The 18894-nt window shown below is 49.2% G+C and overlaps 6 protein-coding genes across 6 annotated transcripts; 4 read left to right on the forward strand and 2 right to left on the reverse strand.

Moving 5' to 3' along the window:
* Positions 1-5320: 5320 nt before the first annotated feature.
* On the forward strand, positions 5321-6742 carry PFICI_05881 (uncharacterized protein; the record flags this gene model as incomplete). Its single annotated transcript, XM_007834462.1, has 4 exons — positions 5321-5362; positions 5590-5729; positions 5811-6480; positions 6575-6742. The coding sequence occupies 4 exons, from the start codon at positions 5321-5323 to the stop codon at positions 6740-6742; spliced, it is 1020 nt and encodes a 339-aa protein (XP_007832653.1).
* Positions 6743-7165: 423 nt separating this feature from the next.
* PFICI_05882 (uncharacterized protein) lies at positions 7166-9394 on the reverse strand (the record flags this gene model as incomplete). Its single annotated transcript, XM_007834463.1, has 3 exons — positions 7166-8602; positions 8828-9000; positions 9190-9394. The coding sequence occupies 3 exons, from the start codon at positions 9392-9394 to the stop codon at positions 7166-7168; spliced, it is 1815 nt and encodes a 604-aa protein (XP_007832654.1).
* Positions 9395-10818: 1424 nt separating this feature from the next.
* On the forward strand, positions 10819-12151 carry PFICI_05883 (uncharacterized protein; the record flags this gene model as incomplete). Its single annotated transcript, XM_007834464.1, has 3 exons — positions 10819-11058; positions 11255-11715; positions 11782-12151. The coding sequence occupies 3 exons, from the start codon at positions 10819-10821 to the stop codon at positions 12149-12151; spliced, it is 1071 nt and encodes a 356-aa protein (XP_007832655.1).
* A 451-nt stretch (positions 12152-12602) lies between these two features.
* Positions 12603-14119, reverse strand: PFICI_05884 (uncharacterized protein; the record flags this gene model as incomplete). Its single annotated transcript, XM_007834465.1, has 3 exons — positions 12603-13238; positions 13320-13549; positions 13693-14119. 3 exons carry the CDS (start codon positions 14117-14119, stop codon positions 12603-12605), a joined length of 1293 nt encoding a protein of 430 aa, XP_007832656.1.
* Positions 14120-14935: 816 nt separating this feature from the next.
* Positions 14936-15867, forward strand: PFICI_05885 (uncharacterized protein; the record flags this gene model as incomplete). The annotated part of the gene is made up of 3 exons (XM_007834466.1): positions 14936-15368; positions 15451-15665; positions 15832-15867. The coding sequence occupies 3 exons, from the start codon at positions 14936-14938 to the stop codon at positions 15865-15867; spliced, it is 684 nt and encodes a 227-aa protein (XP_007832657.1).
* Positions 15868-17508: 1641 nt separating this feature from the next.
* Positions 17509-18525, forward strand: PFICI_05886 (uncharacterized protein; the record flags this gene model as incomplete). Its single annotated transcript, XM_007834467.1, has 3 exons — positions 17509-17647; positions 17717-18310; positions 18377-18525. 3 exons carry the CDS (start codon positions 17509-17511, stop codon positions 18523-18525), a joined length of 882 nt encoding a protein of 293 aa, XP_007832658.1.
* Between the last annotated feature and the right edge of the window lie 369 nt (positions 18526-18894).

Here is an 18894-nt window from a genome sequence, read left to right on the forward strand (position 1 = left end):
GGGGGGGTATGGTTTTGCAGTCCCATGGCCGACGTCTCTCGCTCTCCATCTCTCTCTCTCTTCCCGCCAGACAAAAACTTTTTCGTCCCATCTGCAGTGAGGCTGATCATGTAAGTTGAGAGAGCCATGTATGTACGTAGATTCGGCAGGCAGCCAACTATAGGGGAATATCCGGTCACCCTTTCGCATGCTGTGCTACACGAGAGAGCATTTTAGAGGCGAGTCAGTTGGGTAAGCCCACCCGTGTCCATGTCGTCCCCATCCTATCATCATCCTGCCTTGTGGAATAGTGTGTAGAGGTGGACTGCTCTGCAAGACTGATGAGAGAATGTCCGTCCCTCTGTCTGTCTTTTTTTTTTTTTTTAAAAAAAAAATTAAAAAGCAAGGCAGGCAGCCTTGAGGGCGACCTAGTGAAGGATGAATGAATGAATGAAATTCTCTTTTCACGGTACTTGAGCGCCCAATCTCGGGGAACATTGTGAAGAAGCACGACATAGCCAAGGCACCGCTTTGCCGCTAAGCAGGGATGGCAGTGAACTGTATGTATGTGCTTAAGCAGGTAGGTACCTTATCTTCAAAAGGTTGCACGCTTGTGCTTGAATAATCCTGTCGAGGATCTGAACATTACCTGTCTGTCCTAGCCATCCAAGTATGTACTTCAACCTCAGCTGCAACGGGGTCGGGATCCTCAACGACCCTTCAGCCCTTCCGATCTTCGAGGCTCTTCGGGAGGAATCAATTACCAGCCTAGTTTTGTGACATCGGGCTTCCAAGCACCACGAGAAGGAGATATTTATCAGCCTTTACCCGCACAAATACCATGATCAATATTCATCTATACTAATATGAGCACAAACGGGGGAAATGGCTTCTCCCTTGAATTATTATTCTTCTTCTCTATGATCTATCTTTTGGAAATTGCGCCGGCGAGAGTCTCTTATTAAGACTGACGACTCTCCACGGCTTATCGGAACGGCGGGCATCGCTCGTCAACCTGCCACCATGGGCCCTTTTCGTCTGGCCTTGATTCGCGCGTCAGGACCCATGCATTAGTCAATTGACATTCGTCACCAAGACACTGTGTTTTCAACTCCACATATCACCAGTCAAAACACTTAATCTCGAAAGAACAAAAATAAAAGAAATAACTCTAAGAAAATCCAATCTATTGTATAACTTCCAAATTATTTTTCACATTTTTTATGGTAGACTTATGGCTGTATGAAGTTAGGCTATCAGCCAGCGAATGTCAATTGACTAATGCATGGCTCCTGGCGTCTGCCAGCTGGGCTGGCCAGCTACTGCGTAGTTCTGGGGGAAGAACTGGGGCGGATGGAGGCTTGTGGGAGATTGCTGCCGATAGTCGTCCAGTCTGGTCCAAGTAGCGACCCCCATTCCAAGTCCATCCCATTTCTCAATCCCACCTCCCCTGCAAACAACACCACGTCAGGCCTTCCCCCAATCCAGGAGGGCAAGGATGGAAGGGGAATAAAGGAGCTGGGTACATGGCAGGGCGATGCTTGTGCCGGTGCCCTGTCCGGTCGTGCACAGTATGGACTCCACCACCTCGGCACCGTTGCATCATATCCCGGTACAATGTCGTTCTGTCTTGTCCTGGCTGCTGCTGGGCCCTGGCTCTCGAATCGACTGAGAAGACTGCATGTCCGACTAAGGCTGGAGATATGTAATTATTCATGTTCACAGTATATTAGAAAAAGAATTTCGAGTCAGCGGCCCGGGATTTTTTATACCTTGATAGCTAGGTGAGGTGCAAAGTACAATAACTCCAATATAAACACTTAAGGTTTAAAGCAAGCATGTTCCTCTGCCCGGGCAGTCGGCATTTCGTTCGCCAACTTCTGAATTTGGAGGTTCTCTCGGATTTTGCGGTGCCGAAACAACCATGGATGAAATCCATCACGTACTAAATTGCCCAAGGAGACGGGTCATGCCTGGATGCGTTCAAAATTGCTCAAGTTCACTATCGACTCGCCTTTGTTCTCGAATCTTTCTAGGCCTTTCCTAGATGCCGGCTTATGACTCGGCTCGACTTGATGCTATATAGTATCGAGCTCCCCTGGACGGGAGACTGAGTCGAGTCACCGTGGCCGTCAGAGAGTGCCGGATCTATCCACAGCGACCTGTGCCAGAGATGGGAGGGGTTCTTATTTTAAAGAAGGCAAACAACGAAGGGAAGAGTCAAGTACATACCAAAATTTCTTCCTGGATGCCTGCCCAGCATGATATCCTTAGGCGCCATTGATGCATCGGAATAGACAAGCAACTTCCTAGCCTCTGGACGATCACCATTTTTGTTCCACGCTGCCTTGTTTGCTGACAGCCAAGAGTCTAGGGAGCAGCCGCTGAACTTTATGGACATTCCTTCCGACGTGCATTTCTAGAAAACACCAGTCTCAAGAAGGATTCTTACAAAGGACAGTCAGCAGTGCGGATGAGCACCCAGAGACATTTCGGGTCCGTCCATCAACCTCCGTACGTGTCTCAAACCGTCCCCAGCTATGGCGCGGCGAGCCATTTGTCCCACGTTGATGACACACTGGAAGGCTTGATGACAAGTCAAGTATACCACAGAAGGGCGCTGCGAAAGTTGTTCCCTTGAGTATCCGTTAGGATGGATTCTACAGGTGTTGGGATTCCCGTATCTACTTGCATCATGGACCTTGACACTAGATTGCTTTTCTCTCTTGTTGATTACCCAATACTTCGAGGTAGGGCATGTCTTGTGTTGCTTTCTTCCTCAGCTTCATGCGCACCATTGAGTATATATCATGTCAAGGTGCGCCGGAGGAAAAAAGAAATTCATTTCTCATTCGGCATCATGAATTCCAAAACACTGCCGCCGCCACTGGATGGCTTTACCTAGATGTTGTGCGACAAACGTAACCCCACGTTACTCGCTATACTGACCGGCTTAGGCAGGGTTAAGCTTGGAGAATTGTACATACCCAATGTCTGAGTTGGTCGTTCTTTCGGGTAAAGCAAGCAAGCAATCAACAATATCATTATCATCATCTGGAGCCCTCCTATTTTGGCTTCATAGCAATCTCTGTCTTGATTTCGTGCACACACTACTACTCCAGCAGATCATCAATGCTTTCTCATCCCCCCGTCATGGGATTTGCAAGACTCGGCAGCCGGGGGATTCGGGGATCTGTACCGCACTACAGGTTACGTACAGCCATGATCTTCCAACGAACTATGACCTCGGAACCAAAAGTGGGTGCCGCCAAGTCAACGGCGGACATGAAATATCTGCAAACCGAGATTATCCCAGGTCGAGTTCCTTTGACTCGTCTCGAACCAGATCCGCTCAAGTTTGATGGGCATGGGGACCGGGCACACAGACACATTGGCGATGGATATTCTGCTTGTAACGGGGAAACCTTGAGGGTACTGTGTACGGCCAACACCGAGAAACAAGTCAAAAGCGGCCAAGCTTTCCCCAATCCACCGTCATCCAGATTGTGAAAAAGACATGCAGAGCCCTGCTGCTTTGGCGGCCCTTCCCTGGTCTGAGCGTGGCCGCCTTACGTCCGAGCTCCCGTACACAGTATTCTGAAATGGACCCCTTTCCAACCCCATACTCAAGAGGATAGACATGTAGATTATAAAAAAGTCCGTGGTGATATATAATGCAACATTCTCCTGACAAGGCCTTGGACCCTACTGCTTTATGGACCTGATGCTTTGCCTTGAATAGGAGCATCATCACGACTTTCAATTGCCACCCAGGTTCTATATGAATCAGAAATTAAACCCGATGGAAGAGGGTGCCAGAACCTAGAGTGGTATCTGCAAATAATCATGCCCCTCCTCGCGCACGCCGTAATTGGACCTCTCTTTGCAATGGTTATATAGTTGTACTGAGAGCATGAAGAGAAAAGAAAGAGGGGGAGGAGAACCCACCACCTGCTCTTACATGATTTTCATATACTTCAAAGTTTAGATTCTGAATAACAAACAGATGATATAGCCCCATCAGCAGTGAACAACAAGTACCACCAACCTAGTAACGTGCTAATTTAAGCAGTCTAGAGGAGAACATCTTCCAGAAAAGAAAACGGAGTCATGACGTGATACACGTTTCCATGTCATACATAATAGTCCCTGCTTGTCTGGCTGCTAGAACTGTTCATGCTGGAGACTGCTCTATATATTTATATAGACGTATAAAAAAAAAGGAAGGAGAATTGTGTCTGGCACAGGAGAGTCTAAATTAAAGCGGCATCAGCGCTAGGACCAACGTGGCGTTCATGACCTAGTCTTGTCGCTGGTGGGCTCTGTGACCTTCCTCCAACTCGAATGGAGGTTTCTCTCTTTCTCCATGCCTCTACTCACTCGCTCATTGCTTCGTTGGCAGAAAAGGGCGCATTGTCAAGTTGGGAGGTGGTTTCCGCAACTCGCCCATGATTTTGGAGCGAGAGGAGAGACAAAGGCAAAGGTGTACAATTCCTTGCCAAAAGAACAAATGCTCCAGAAATAGAGTCAGATGCAACCTGAACTGTATGTAGTGTGTGTAGTGAGCCTCCTCAGTTCACGTCTCCCCGGATTGGTTGTTGCGGCAAACACACCCGACGACATGGTCCTGGGTACGGACAGATAGGGGAGGGGAGGGGTTTTGCCCGTTTCTGACGTGCTTCTCGTCTGAAATGTAACGGCATCAGGTCATATGCACATTGTCGGCACAAAACAAAACACAGCATTGAAACATTGCGCTTGAGGGGAGGGTAGACTTGGCTTTTTTGGTGAGCAGTTCGTCTAGGCGCTGGCAAGCTAGAACTGTTTGGGATACCCAGGCGCCCTGATTTGTGTGTCCTACTGCAATCACTGTCAGCCTGCGAGGTGTGTTTTGGGTATCTAGGCAGAACTGTGTAAAAGTAGGTGGGTAAAAATAAAGCCGTACATGTACTGTGTACTATATGCGCAGAGTTGGCATTGTGCAGGACATGGTTACGATACTTGCACGCGCAGAGTAGTATGTGAATCTGGTCGGCTGCAGCATTACAATGGTGGTCATTTGTTAGTGTCGTCCGCTTCTGCGTCTTGAATCTCGTTCCGTCGGAACACCTGTCAAAATGTGGCTAAAGCCTTCTTGCGGCAGCGGCCCGTTGGGAGGATTGAGGGTGCTGCCCGTCCGAATTATCTGTACGAAATACTTGGACGTAACGTCGCCATACATGGTACCGTGAAGCAAAGTGTTATTATACCTTGAATGTGTGGGTGTATACTCTGCGTCATTTCTCCCGTACACGCAGCCCCAGCCAGCTCGAGTCAACCTAGGTACCTCTATCCATCAATCATGGCTTTGCAGGTGGATTTTCAGGCTATCCCCAAGATCGAGGTACGTAGGTCATGGTAATGATTCGCTGTCCAAACACGTGCCACCACCATCCGCATCTTACCCCCTCCAAAGAAAAAAAAAAAACACCAACTCAGCATGATTAAACATTTGACCAAGTCGATTTTCATTTGTGCCTATACAACAATGCTGTGGTTCTAATCAATGCACATGAACAAGTTCATGAGCACGAATATCCGTACAAGTCTGACTGATTTCCCATCATCTAGTTACATGCACATCTATCGGGTTCCATCTCGAGACAATGTCTCCACGAGATATGGCTCAAGAAGAGAGAAGCTGACGCCACAGATCTGGAAGACCCTTTGGTAGTTATGCCAGTAGGCAAACATGACTATGATTTGAACACGTAGGTGCTCATGTCGTCCAATATTTGGGGTTGCCACACTCGATGGTTGCCGCGGAACCAACTGAATCGTTTTGCGCACAGCTTTTTTCCACTGTTCTCCTCGTACATCTACCACCTCGTCAATGATCGGGATTCGCTCGAGTACTCCACCAAGGCGGTTGTCCGTGAATTTGCCGACGACGGTGTCGTCTACCTGGAGCTGCGCACAACACCGCGCGCCATGCCCGGAGCAGACTTGTCCAAGGCAGGCTACGTCCAGGCCGTGCTGGACGCCATTGCGGCCGCTGAGGAGGAGAACGCCAATATTCGTGTGCGACTGATTCTGTCCATTGACCGGCGCAATACGGCGGCCGAGGCTGATGAGGTGGTTGCCCTCGCCCGGCAGTTTGCCTCCTCTGGTGTTGTGGCCGTCGACTTGTGCGGCGACCCAGCCCGGGGCGACGTCTCCCTCTTCACGCCCGCCTTCCAGGCCGCTCGAGATGCTGGGCTCAAAATCACCATCCACTTTGCCGAAGCCGAGTGCAGCGCTTCAGACGCCGAACTCGACACCATCATGTCGTGGTACCCGGACCGGCTGGGACACGTGATCCACGTTCCGGAGCGTGTGAAGCGTGTCATCGAGAGTCGGAGGGGCATTGGGTTGGAGCTGTGCCTCAGCTGTAATGTACATGCCAAGATGATCATTGGCAGTTTCGAGGCACACCATTTTGGAGAGTGGTGGAAGGTTGATGGTGTCGTTGTCGTGCCTTGTGTAAGTACCGAGACCGAGATTATGAATGACCTTGTCACCCGTTAGGGAAGACGCCCTTTACACACATGTGCTGAGAAAAGCTGACTGGACACAGACCGACGATGTGGGCGTCTTTGGCAGTCCCGTTTCCAACGAGTGGAGGCTGATTGAGGAGCACTTCAAGCTTGAGAAGGAGGAGCTCTTTAAGTTGGCTAGAAAGGGCATCGAGGTCATCTTCGGCGGAGAAGACGACAAGGAGCGACTCAGGGATATCATGTGGTAAGTCAATGCAGGTACAGAAACGAGCTATTCAATGATGGAACAACACAACATATTGCGCCCAGAGTTCATTCTCGAGGAGGATTGGTCAGGTCTATTATCTAGGATTACTAGTGAATATGCTCGAACATTCGCCCAGCAGCAATTTGGAAGATATCTTGGCTGCCTTCATGCCTCAAGCACCTCTTGAAACTTGTATGGTCAATTACTTCTGTTCAATTTGAGACTTCTTATAGCATTTTGGCAAAGTGCCTCGTGATTTCGTTGACCGTGATACAACCCTGCCTTTACTCCCAAAGGTTCAAAAACCATCTCCATGACTCGAAAGGCAGTCGATGATACTGCCCCAATGCCAATAGCCAATACTCATAAACAATGCTACGCTTGAAAAGAGAATGCGCTCCGTAAATCTTAAGCAGTTGTATAATTACCTCCAGCTAGACCCACCACGCCCAGAAGTGCTCTTGTCACGAGCCTGCTGAAGCACGGATCGAAAGTCTCTGTAGAGAGCGTCCACAGTTCTATCCGCTCTCCATTTGTCCACGATTTCATTGGCGGCCTTTCTGCGCTTCTTAGCCTTCATCTTCTCACGCTCCTTAAGCTTTGCGGGCTTCATGTGTCCGTCCATTTCCAGCCGATCTTCGACCCACTCCTTGAGAGCGTGCTTCCAGTGCATGAGAGTGTGCGCAGTCTCGGCATTGCTACAACACGTCGAGCCAACCGCCCATTCCTTAGATGTCGGCAGCAATTCATTGCCCTGCGTGTCCACAGATCCACGGCTTGACACATCCGACTCGGAATCTGACTCCACCTCTTCAAGGGTCTCCTTATTATATGGTTGGCCTTGGAAATGAATCTTCCAGGTTGCCGGATGACCACTTCTGCCACAAGCCTCGCAGTGCACGCCCGCGGCAGCATCTCTCCAGGTCTCGTATGCCTCCATTTTGGGACGTGCTTTCAGGCTGCGGTAGAATTCTACCTTCCAGGCAGACGAGATGAACTTTGATGTCGCTAATCCACTCACCTCATCATTAAGCTTTTGCCACGCATGGGTATAGATAGGATCCTTGCGATCAAAAGCAGGGTTGATCTTGTTGTGGACTAGCCATTCGACCACGTAGGGAAATTGCTCCTTGGCCGGTTTGCGAGACTCTGCGGTGAATTCGTAGGGCATGTTCATATGATCGGGAGCACCGATTGGTGTGTCGTCATCTTCGACAACAAAGTCGTCTAGGTCACTGTCATCATCGCCACCACCGGGCTCATCCTTTTTGACCAGAGACTGTCTTTTGGGCTTGCGAGAAGACACAGCCTTGCCTGAAGACTCGTCATCGTCCTCGTTCTCTTCGTTCACCTCGTCATCCGGGAAATCCTCGAGAAACTGCAACGAATCGTCACTAGCGGTATCGTAGAGACCTCTCTTATCTTCCTCTGTGTCCGATTCCGAGGACGTCAACTGGTCAATTTTCTCGCCTGCGCGTCGGCGCTTTAATAGCTCCATATTCTTCTGTTTTGGAGTACGGTGTCCTTTGTGACGCTTGGTCGGGGATGAGGATGGTTGTCCTCTGCGGATCAGTCTTCTGCCAGGTGTCTTCTCTAATTCTGAACTTGATGATGGCGAAGATGGCACCTGTATTGTCTTCCTCTTTTTGGCAGGTAGATCCGAGTCAGAACTGCTTTCAGACTCAAGGGCTGGAAGTCTTCTTGCTCTTGATGAGCTTGGTTGAATGGGCTCATCGTCGTCGTCGTCGTCAGTATCACGAGTGACTTTGTCAAGATCGCCATTATCATCAGTACCATCATCATCGGACTCCAAATAAGGCAGATTCTGTTGCTTGGTTGCCCCTCCACCACGGCGACGACCCTAGTTATGAGAGAAGAGGGAAAAATTAGCCTTGATGTTCTTGACTCTCATAAATGTAGATGACATGGGTGAGTGGGAGAACTGAATGACAATTCCCAATGAGGTCACGGAAACCACAACGTAGCCGCCGTGTTGAATATTCAAGAAAGAAAGGGAAAAAAATGAAGGTAAATAGAGAGGAAGGTAGAGGGAGAGATAAAACGCAAGAATGACTCGAGTACTTACCACTGGTACATGGAGGACATCGTCATCGTCGTCATCATCGTCATCATCATCATCATCACTGTCGTCGGACAGAAGTACGACTCCGCCTCTCTGCGACTGGGGCATGAATGATACTCGAGGTTTGCTAGACGGAGGGCTTGCCTGACTACTCTGGCGTGTTGACCTTGTGTTGCCTGGAAGCTTTTGTGAGCGAGTGTACAAATAATTGATAGTTTGTATACTTGTAAGTAAAGTCCCCTGACCATTTGGATAACCATTTGGTCAGAAAGGGACAAGAGTTTTCGCATTGATCAGCGAAAGGTCGGGTGGGAAAGTGGAATACGAAAGACCGGTGGGTAGTTACAACAACCCGGTGCACTTACTTATAGTGCCCTGAATAGTTTTCTGCGTTGCCTTCTTCTTCTTTTTGGCGGCGACAGGTCGACTGCTAGTCTTTGACGGCGACGAAGTCACTTGCGACGAGCCAGCATATCTCATGTTGGCGGGCGAGAACTGAGACTGCGACGAGGATTGGGCACCTGTAGGCTCAAAGGTGAGGCGCGCCTGGCGCTTTCGTTTGGGCGCCATGATTTGCTCCGTACTGAATTGGATACAGAATATTGAAATGTCGAGATCAGGTTGCGCAAAACGAAAAGCGTTGCGACAAGGAGAAGGCTGGTAGAACTGACATTCAACAATGTCGCAGATGCTCGTTTGAAACGATCGGGCTGGGGATCGGGGCAGGAAGCAGATTGCGCAACGTGACGATGATGATGGTGGTGGGTTGGGTGATGAATGGAGGAAGGATACCTAGATAAAAGGATGGTGGGGTGAGTTGTGCGCAGCTTTGGCATCAGGAAGCTGCGTAATTTTTTTTCTTTCCCTCCCCCAAACCCTTCCTATGTATTCGTCGTCCCAGGCAACAGCGGCAACAGCAAAGGCGTTTGTCAATTTGATTGTAATTTCTGGCAGGAGCAATAATTATCTCTGTGCAGCGGTGACAAGGAATCCAGCCAAAGCGGACTGCCTGTCTGCCATTCAACACGGTTGGCAACTTTTTAAACGCTGGTGCTGACGCGCTCTCATATGGAAAAAGTTGGATAGAAACCATTTAGTACTCAAACGCGACATCACGTGACAAGACAATCAAGTAAGAAAAGGTCATCAACGCTCCTAATTGCTTTGTAATTTAATCTGATTTGGAATTGCAAATAAATAACCTGCATTGAAGTTGCTATGATTGGTATTTGCAGTCGATTCCCTGTTGCATACATGACTGTGCAGCAATTCCCGAGTCACGGATTGGCTGCAAGGGCCTACAGATTATTCTCCCTAGCAGCATACCACAAAATGCTATAGTGATAATACCTTGGAGAACCCACGGGTAGTCCCATCGTTGTCTGTTCAACGCCGAGAACCCCAAATCCCAGCTCGGGATAACTACAAGCCCCAAGAATTAAAAAAAAAAATGAAGAAGAAATAACATCAAATGATGGCATTCAATGTGCCATGGATAGAATAGTGTGTCAATCAAGTTGATCAAGTGCCATGTAAGTTGCGCGACCAGTTGGACTAAAACACCAACATTGGGGGACCACCATCCAAGGTTGGCATTGATCATTGACATTTGATCACATTTGATATTGTAGATTTATGCCATAGGGGAGGAAGCAAGAGAAAAAAAAAAGAACAGAATGATCTCAAGATAAATCACAAATCAGATTTGCACTCCAGTCAATTCAGGAACACTTGATCATTCGCAGTGTCGCCTTGAGTCACAGTGCGTGCGGCGCATTAAAAAAGAACAAAGTGCTGCTGCCTTACTTATTAGCGCTTATTATAACTAGGCAGGCACCCAAATAAGCACGCGTGCAACATATTGGTCATCAACCATTCCACCTTTCTTGAGGACTCGATAAGATTGTGCATTCTTTCATGATCGTCTTCCATTTCAAATCACCCAAAATTCTCGCCGCCTTTGCGTTCTGCACCGCAACAAACTCTGTTTCAATATGGCGTACAGTCGCTTTGGTGTTGCAGACACCACACCTGCATCGCCTCCCGACGCCACTCTGACGAGCGACCTCGAAGACACCATCTCGGCCCTCTCTTGGTCGCCCGCCGCCAACCATCTCGCGGCTGCTTCCTGGGATGGCAAGGTGCGCATCTTCGAAGTCGCTCCCAGTGGCTCGGCAAATGGCGTCGCCATGCTGAAGGCAGATGGTCCACTGCTCAGCTGCGACTGGTCCAAGGTATGTCCATGAAGCCCCCTCTAACTCTCCCATCTACAGCGACCTGTGTAATACACGCGGGGCATGATAAAAAAAAAAAGATTATTATATTTCACAAACCAACGTCCAAATCAATAGGTAAGTTGGAATCCCTAAGTTGGTGTTCATCTCTTTGCATCCCTCTGTCTGATTTTGAATACTAAGCATATAATGGCAGGACGGAAAAATGGTCCTCGCTGGAGGTGCCGACAAGAAACCGCACCTGCTTGATTGCCAGTCCGGTCAACAAATCACCGTTGGTTCTCACGATGCTCCTATCCGCTCTGTGCGATTCGTGGACCTTCCCAACACGTCTGCAAACATTATCGCCACGGGCTCCTGGGACAAGACGATCAAGTTCTGGGACATTCGCCAAGAGTCCCCCGCTGTCACCCTCCAGTGCCATGACCGCGTCTACGCCATGGACTCCAAGGCTCAGATGCTTGTTGCTGGCACGGCAGACATCAAGATGCATCTAGTTGATCTGGCCATGCCGTTTAGATTTTCTCGCACTCTAGACTCACCCCTCAAGTACCAGACCAGATCAGTCACTGCCTTTCCAGATGGCAAGGGCTGGGGCACAGTGAGCATCGAGGGCAGGTGCGGTATGAATGCAGTTGATGAGAAGGATCCGACTGGGTAGGTCAACGTCTACATTAGAGACGTATACTTTTCAGAAACATGATTCAAACTAACCATTTGCAGCATCGACTTTACATTTCGCTGCCATCGTGGGAGTCCCGACGCCAAGAGGGTCACTCCGGTGTATGCCGTCAATGATGTACAATTTCATCCAGTTCACCACGTCAGTTTCAGCACCGTTGGTTCCGACGGCACGTACAACTTCTGGGATCGTGTCGCCCATGCCCGACTTAGAGCCTACCCTAATGGTGGAGGCTCGGTTGGAGGCTCAATCACGAGTTCCGCCTTCAACAAAGATGGAGACATGTTTGCTTATGCCGTCGGTTACGATTGGAACCAGGGTCATTCCAAGAATACCCCCCAGTACCCGAACAAGCTCATGTTGCATTCCGTCACGGAGCACGACGTTACTCCGAAGTCAAAGAAGAAGTAGAATGGGGGGGATTTCATGTTTGCTCTGGGTCAGAGCTTGAGAAAGACGCATGTAGTCTTTTGTTTTCGTTTTCTGGGAGCAAAAGGCGTCCAGGGTTGATATTGGCATGGCACTCATGTAAAAATGTGGAGGATCTCCTTTGTTTCCATGGGGCGTGCGTCCGTCCTGTGATGTGCAGAGACGTGACGTTGGACATGTGCAAGACGCCGTCAGTACTAAGGGGCGGTAGTATTGTTTATTGGACTCAATCAGTATAATGAGGTCAAAGATTCTATTCTTTCCTTTGGAGGAGGGAAACTCAAGGGGGTATAGAGCAAGGCAAAGCAGCAAGGAGCAAAGGATACAGAACCAAAACCAAGAATGAAAGCCGTTGTATGAATTTCACCCACTCCAAACAATCCCAAATATGCAAGAAAATGTACCGATAGAACGGTAATCGATGCAAATCTTCTCACAAGCCCAGTTCATGCCATAGATTGTAAATTTTGTCCCTGATTATCTCGTGTCCGAGGGTCCGGGGATGGAATGTTTTCCCGTAATACGTCGGAACATACCACATTGAGTTCTCAGCAACGACTTCTGTATGGGCATGTCTCAGCGTCGAGTCCTCTGCTTTTGACATGGCCATGTAGCAAAGGGCCAGCAACCCCCAGTCTCCAGAGCGAGTGGCCGGCTCGAGACATGTACGCGGATCCACCAAATCTGAATGGAGCGGAAGAACATCAGGCTGCGCCTTTTGTGATAGAGATGTGTCGTTCCTCGCATTGTCGGGCCCGCCAACGAGGAAGAAGTATGTGTCATTTCTCTGATAGTCGGGCTCCACGACGCCGGGCTCGCAGAAGCGGTGGCCTTCAAACTCGCTGTCGTAGTCGACAAACAAGACCTTGATCCCGGCGAACTGCGAGTTGATCTTGGCGACTGTTGCCTTGATCTTTTCGTTTACTGCCTGGACCATGATGTTCATTCTGACTCTGAGCTCCCGCTGCAGCTTCGGCCCACGCCACCACACCCCGAGACTCATTTCGTCGCATTCGGGGGTCTGGTCGTTGAAGAAGCGCGCGTAGCCGGTTACGGTAATGAAGAACCACTGTAGCGCCTGTGTTAGACACGATTATACTATAAAGTGGAGAGAATCATGATGAATCAAAATTGGACATGGAATACCTACAGGTTTCTTTTCCCACTTTACCCTGTTTAGTAATTCCAATATGGCTATGCGCAGTCGCTCCTCAAACTCGGTCCCATTCAATCTTTCCTGGGCGTGCTCTAGCGCTGACTCGCAGGTGCCCGAGTAGAAGTTGTAGAAACGAAATATACACGCATTCATGACTTCAAAAAATCCCAGGTCGTTTCCTCCCACCGACATGAGCGCAAAGTCGACGGGTAGCGAGCCATTTACTACGAGATGTTGTGTCAGCCAGTCAGTCACCTCTCTTGTGCGTACACAACTGGGAAACGTTTCAAAAACTTCCACTCTACTCTTGCTTATATACCCAGAAAAGAAAAACAAACGATACCCAGGGGAGATGAATTATGCTTACGATTATTGATTTGACTCTCTGGGCTGGCCAGCAGCAGCTCATTTGTCGTCGCACCCGTGCATGACAAGAACTGAAATGATGTGTTGTTGAGCCCGCCTTGACTGGCTGAGAGATCTTTGGCAATGAGCGCCGGATAGGCATGCAGCCCTCGCCGGCATTCGTCTTCGGCCCCGTCGACGCCAGTGCCAATGCCAGCGCTATAAGAGTCGCCCAGGGCCACAAAGCCAGCGCGGGGGCGATGATGATGATGTGTCTTTGATAGTGCGGCTGCAGGAGTGGACCATTTGGGTACTTCCAGGGAATGCTGTTGGTCTAATACATGCTGGTAGCTATCTGAATGGGAACCAGGTCCCCATGGATTTCTGATTATAGAGGCCTCGGAGCGCCAACCTAGAATTAAAGTTAAAATGCCAAGCACGGCGTGCATGGTATCGGGTGGATCGGAGAGAGTCGTCAAGTCATGGAAAGCAAGTAAATCATGAGAGTCACAGCAGTGCAGAAATCGGCTGGGGATGAGCGAATATCTCTAGATGAAATTTGTAAAGATGGGAGGTGAAAATGGAAGGGATGAGAGGATGGATTACCGAGGGTTCAAAAAGTCATGTCGCATGATTTGTTGAGGTTGGTCGTTATCGGGGTTGGGCTGTAGGTACACGACTGATGTAAGCTGCCAGGCCGTAGATACCTAGATTAGGTGGTTCCAGCCAGCCAATCTCTTTCGTCCTTTGCGCACATGCAGAAACGATTGCATATGTCCGAACTCTTGGGCTGATCACCTGAGATCTTGAGCCCCGCCACGTTGCAAACCACCAATCAATGCTTATTATTATAGTCATCTCACGATAATTATCATACTTGGGTTCTTCCCTATTTCCCTTTGCTATTTCCTTCTCACCCTCCACCATGCATATGCCATTTCATCTTTGCGATATCTTCAAAAAGGACAAGACCGGCACTCTAGAATTCAAACTAGGCAAAAAAAAAAATACCTATCATGTAACACATCCTTGGAGGTATCAGTCATCCATTAGCGTCGGAGTCAATGGCGGCAGGGTCCTTTATATGGTTGCCTAAAATGTCAGCATCGTATGTACGCGGGAATGGGGACAAGCTATAAGATATCACAAAGCTTTCAAGCCAGGTGTCAGAGATCACCTGAAAGCTTGTGCACCAAGGATGTTGACCTAGTCAGTCAGTCAGTCAGTCAGTCATGCCAATTCTTCGCCGTTCATCCTGAGAAAAGATGACCAACTATCAAGTCCAAGGCTGCACCGTTCTGGATGCCGCCGGGCTGGCCCAGAACAACATGTCAGCCTTTTGGACAGACCCGACCTGGATCCTCGTATGGGAAAAGGATAGAACGCTCGAGAGCATAATACAAGCATGCGCGAGGCGAATGCCAAACAATCTCCTCAGTGATCGAGCCCACAAGCGACACATCAAGGCGATTGACGCCGAGACCGGTACCGTGGTGGGATATGCCCGCTTTCTCCTACCTGACGGGCTGGCTGGAGGCTGGCTCGAGGCTCAAACCCCAGATGTATCCGAGACAGACAAGAAAAGGTTTGATGAGCTGTTTGCGAGTGCTGATTGGACCTTTCGGCGGGGAACGGGCAACATAGACGAGCCAGTGCACCCCATCATGCAAAAGTACATGAGTCGCAAGGAATATATGGGTAAGTATTCCATCAGCAATAGCTATATACATGGAAGTAATCAAGTGTTGATGTAACTAATGGGCTTGACCGTGTCCACCAGAACTCGAGTATCTCGCCGTCCAACCCGCTTATCGTAACCGCGGAATCGCTACCCTGCTAATGCAAGCTGGCATTGCCGAGTCGGAGAGAATGGGCATTGATATTTTTATGCTCGCCTACAAAGCCGGGCTTGGCGTGTATAAGAGGCTTGGCTTTGAGACGTTGGAAACATTGATCTTGGATGACTCTGCATATGGGGGCCAAGGGGAATACGGCGTAAGCAACTTCCGATGTCATTTCTCTCCTTCTCTGGGTTGTCTCATGAGCAAGCATTGCCCAAATCGGTACTCCAAGAGAGCAGGCTCAGACAAATTACTTGGAAGAGCTGCTTCAAACTCATTTATCTACCCTAATGGGCAATTGCTAACACATGTTGTTGTAGTGCTACTTTATGGAGAGAACAGTCAAGAGGCAGTAGGAGTATTAATAGCATGTAGTACGTCTTACATGTGTATAGTTGGGATGTAGTTTAGACCCCATGTCGCATGGGATTGCTGATTCCGGACCAACTATTCTCCAGAGTATACTAGAAGATCCATCCAGGAAGCCTTACGACGAGGGTGTATAGTATAAATACACTCTCCCAGGTGGATCCTAACCTAGATAAGTTGAATGATCCCATCGTGGTTCCTGGGATGACGGGCCGAGCGGGCGAATATCGCAGCTCCTTCTTGCCAATCGGAAATGTAGTCCATATTGGCATGTACGTATAGTCTTCATGGCTTTCGATGGTATTTCATAATTTTCAGCACAGCCTTGAAATCTTTTCCAGGGTTGGATGGAATGTGCACCGAACACCTATCTACTCCCCCTTCGTGCTTGCACAAAAAAGCACAAGTGGCTTTGTCTACAAGGTATCCAAGTGTGTGTCCACGGTGCGTCATAACGTTTGGCCGTATGCCAGGACGGAAACAAGTGGCCGACGGACAGAGATGGCGGCTGGGAGGCTGACAACAAAAGTCGTCCAGCTGACAAGTTTCCTATCGGTGATGTCTTGCATCCAAGTATCTGGCCTACGGGACTGTCTTGTTCCCGACTCACCTCACTACAGCAGGGACATGTTGAATACAATATTCAGCTCGCGGGTGACAGTGACGTCGATCTTGCTGCAAATTGATGAAACCCCCGCCATACGTCATAGCATGGTTCAGTTTAGGGTAAGGTGAATTACAAGGTATACTGAGTGCTGACCCCACCTTTTCGGCCAGATCTGTACTGCTTTCTTTCTTCATACTACGTGAAAGAGAGAGATAGAGAGGGCCCAGAGGATTCTACTTGGCCCTTGAGTCCACGGCTCGTGACGAGTTCAATTGGCACTTCAAAGGAGGAATAATAGCCAAAGAAGTTATTCTATACCATTGCTATCGTGCCCCTGCTATATAGTAGTGTAGATTGGTTCCCTGGATCCGCTGGATCGTGATATTCCCCCCAATCCCCCCCATCCGGGTATGCAAGGCCAAGTCCCACTCACTGTACCTAGGTATGTATGCATGTAGATCACCAACTTCTTCCCCAGAACCAAGAATAGCCAAGGCAAGACCATAATGGAGTCCCTGCTTTGTTGGCCCGTTCTGGATGGTCTTTCTAAAGCCAAGATCGAGGAAACAAAGCCAATAAGCTCGTCGTCATCTGGCACCGCTTTCTGTCAACCATACATGATGGACCCGCAGGATAGAGACTAGGTACCTAGGTACCGTTGCGTATTGCCCAAAGCCAGAGCTGCTAATAAGAGGGAGCCGACATATGTAGCCCCCTTGTTGCTCGGTGCCCGCCTAGTTTAGCGCTGTTCGCTTCCAAGTCAAACCACCAGCAAAGACGTCACTCCTCCCCTCAAGCCGCTTGTGATACTCCCGTCCCTGATTAAATAACTACCAAGAACGACCGCCTGTTTCTTATCACTCCTTGGCTCTTTATTCCACATTCTTCTTTAAACGATACCATTGTAAACTTTTGGACCTTGCTTCTCACAAGCCGCCAAGCACCTCAATCGCACTCGCCAAGCCATTACAAAGTATATCATACACCTATAATCAACAAAAATTTAAAAACTTCAACCACCATGGATACCATCAACAGCATAGCCAAGACCGCCGCCAACGCTGTCTGGGGCCCCAACACGACCGATGGAAAGGAACCCGTTTCTGGCCACCAGGGCGACGTATCAAAGGGCGAGCCTTATGACAAGGGCAATATTGAAGGTACGGCCAATATTGCCAGAATTGACCGTGTCTAGATTGCAAACTTGCTGACTGCTCTCCGTTTTGTAGGAGCTCACTCTTCGGTGAACACGACCGGCGAATCAACACCAAACACCACATCTGCGGCCGCCCCAACAAGTGCCGCCGGCAATACCACTGGACCCTCCACGACCAGTGTCACTGAGGGATCCAAAGATGCCGAGTTTGCCAAGACTACCGGTACTGCAGCAGAGTCGAGCGAGGTGCCTGATAATGAGCGAACTGAGCTCAAGGCCAAGGACACCCCATCTGATACCACTACCGGACAGAATGATACCAGAGATCCCACCAACCCTCAGACCAACCCCAAGAACAACCCTACCGATGTGGACGACACTGCAGCTGGTCCTACCGAGGGCCAAAAATTGGACGGCCCTGGACCCAAGCCTTTGGATGAGGTTGCCAAGGAGCACGGCGGCGATGCCGGCAACTCAGACGCAGCCCTCACCTCTTCTGAGGGAAATACTGAAGGCAAGGCTGCCACCGAGTCGGACGACCCCAATGACCCTCATGCTCCCAGCAAGGGCGAGGGAACTGGTGAGAAGTACATCAAGAGTACGGGCATGGCTGCCGATGGCGGTGATTTTGACGCTGCCAATGCCGGCGCTGGCAGAGAGGCTGATCGTAAGTGTTATATCCGAGTCTCATGTAATTTGGTTAGGCAGGCCACTTTACTAACCAAGCCCTCAGGTCTCATGGAGGAGAAAGGCATTCACACCTCCAAGGATGCTCCAAAGGGTGAAGTTGCAGATGACAAGCACGGTAGCCCAGAAAGCGAGGAGAAGAAGAAGAAGCCTGGTGTTGTACAAAAGATCAAGGCCAAGCTTTCTCACCACTAAGCTTCCAGTCCAAACACTTGGAGTATTATTCAATCTGGAAGGTGCCACATAATTATGGCCACGGACGACATTACGACTGGATGACCAAATATGCAAACATTCCATGAAAAGGCATCCTTCTCTGGCCTATAGGCTCACTTGTATTAGTTAATAGTCAGATAATGATGAATCAACCATTAAATGCCCAACATTAATGTTATTTCAGGAGAATGTTATCACTTGCTCACGATACATAAAGGTCCTCCGATGTGGCACGTCGCCTCTTACTTGATGTTAGTCCCCGCTTCCAGGACCCGACCTTTGATTTAGATGCATGCCTGAACATTTCCGTAGAAAACAGCTCCTGGTGCTCTCTCACAGGTTATGTAG

This window comes from Pestalotiopsis fici, assembly GCF_000516985.1.
Source record: "Pestalotiopsis fici W106-1 unplaced genomic scaffold PFICI_Scf_3, whole genome shotgun sequence".
Classification (NCBI taxonomy): Eukaryota; Fungi; Ascomycota; class Sordariomycetes; order Amphisphaeriales; family Sporocadaceae; genus Pestalotiopsis; species Pestalotiopsis fici.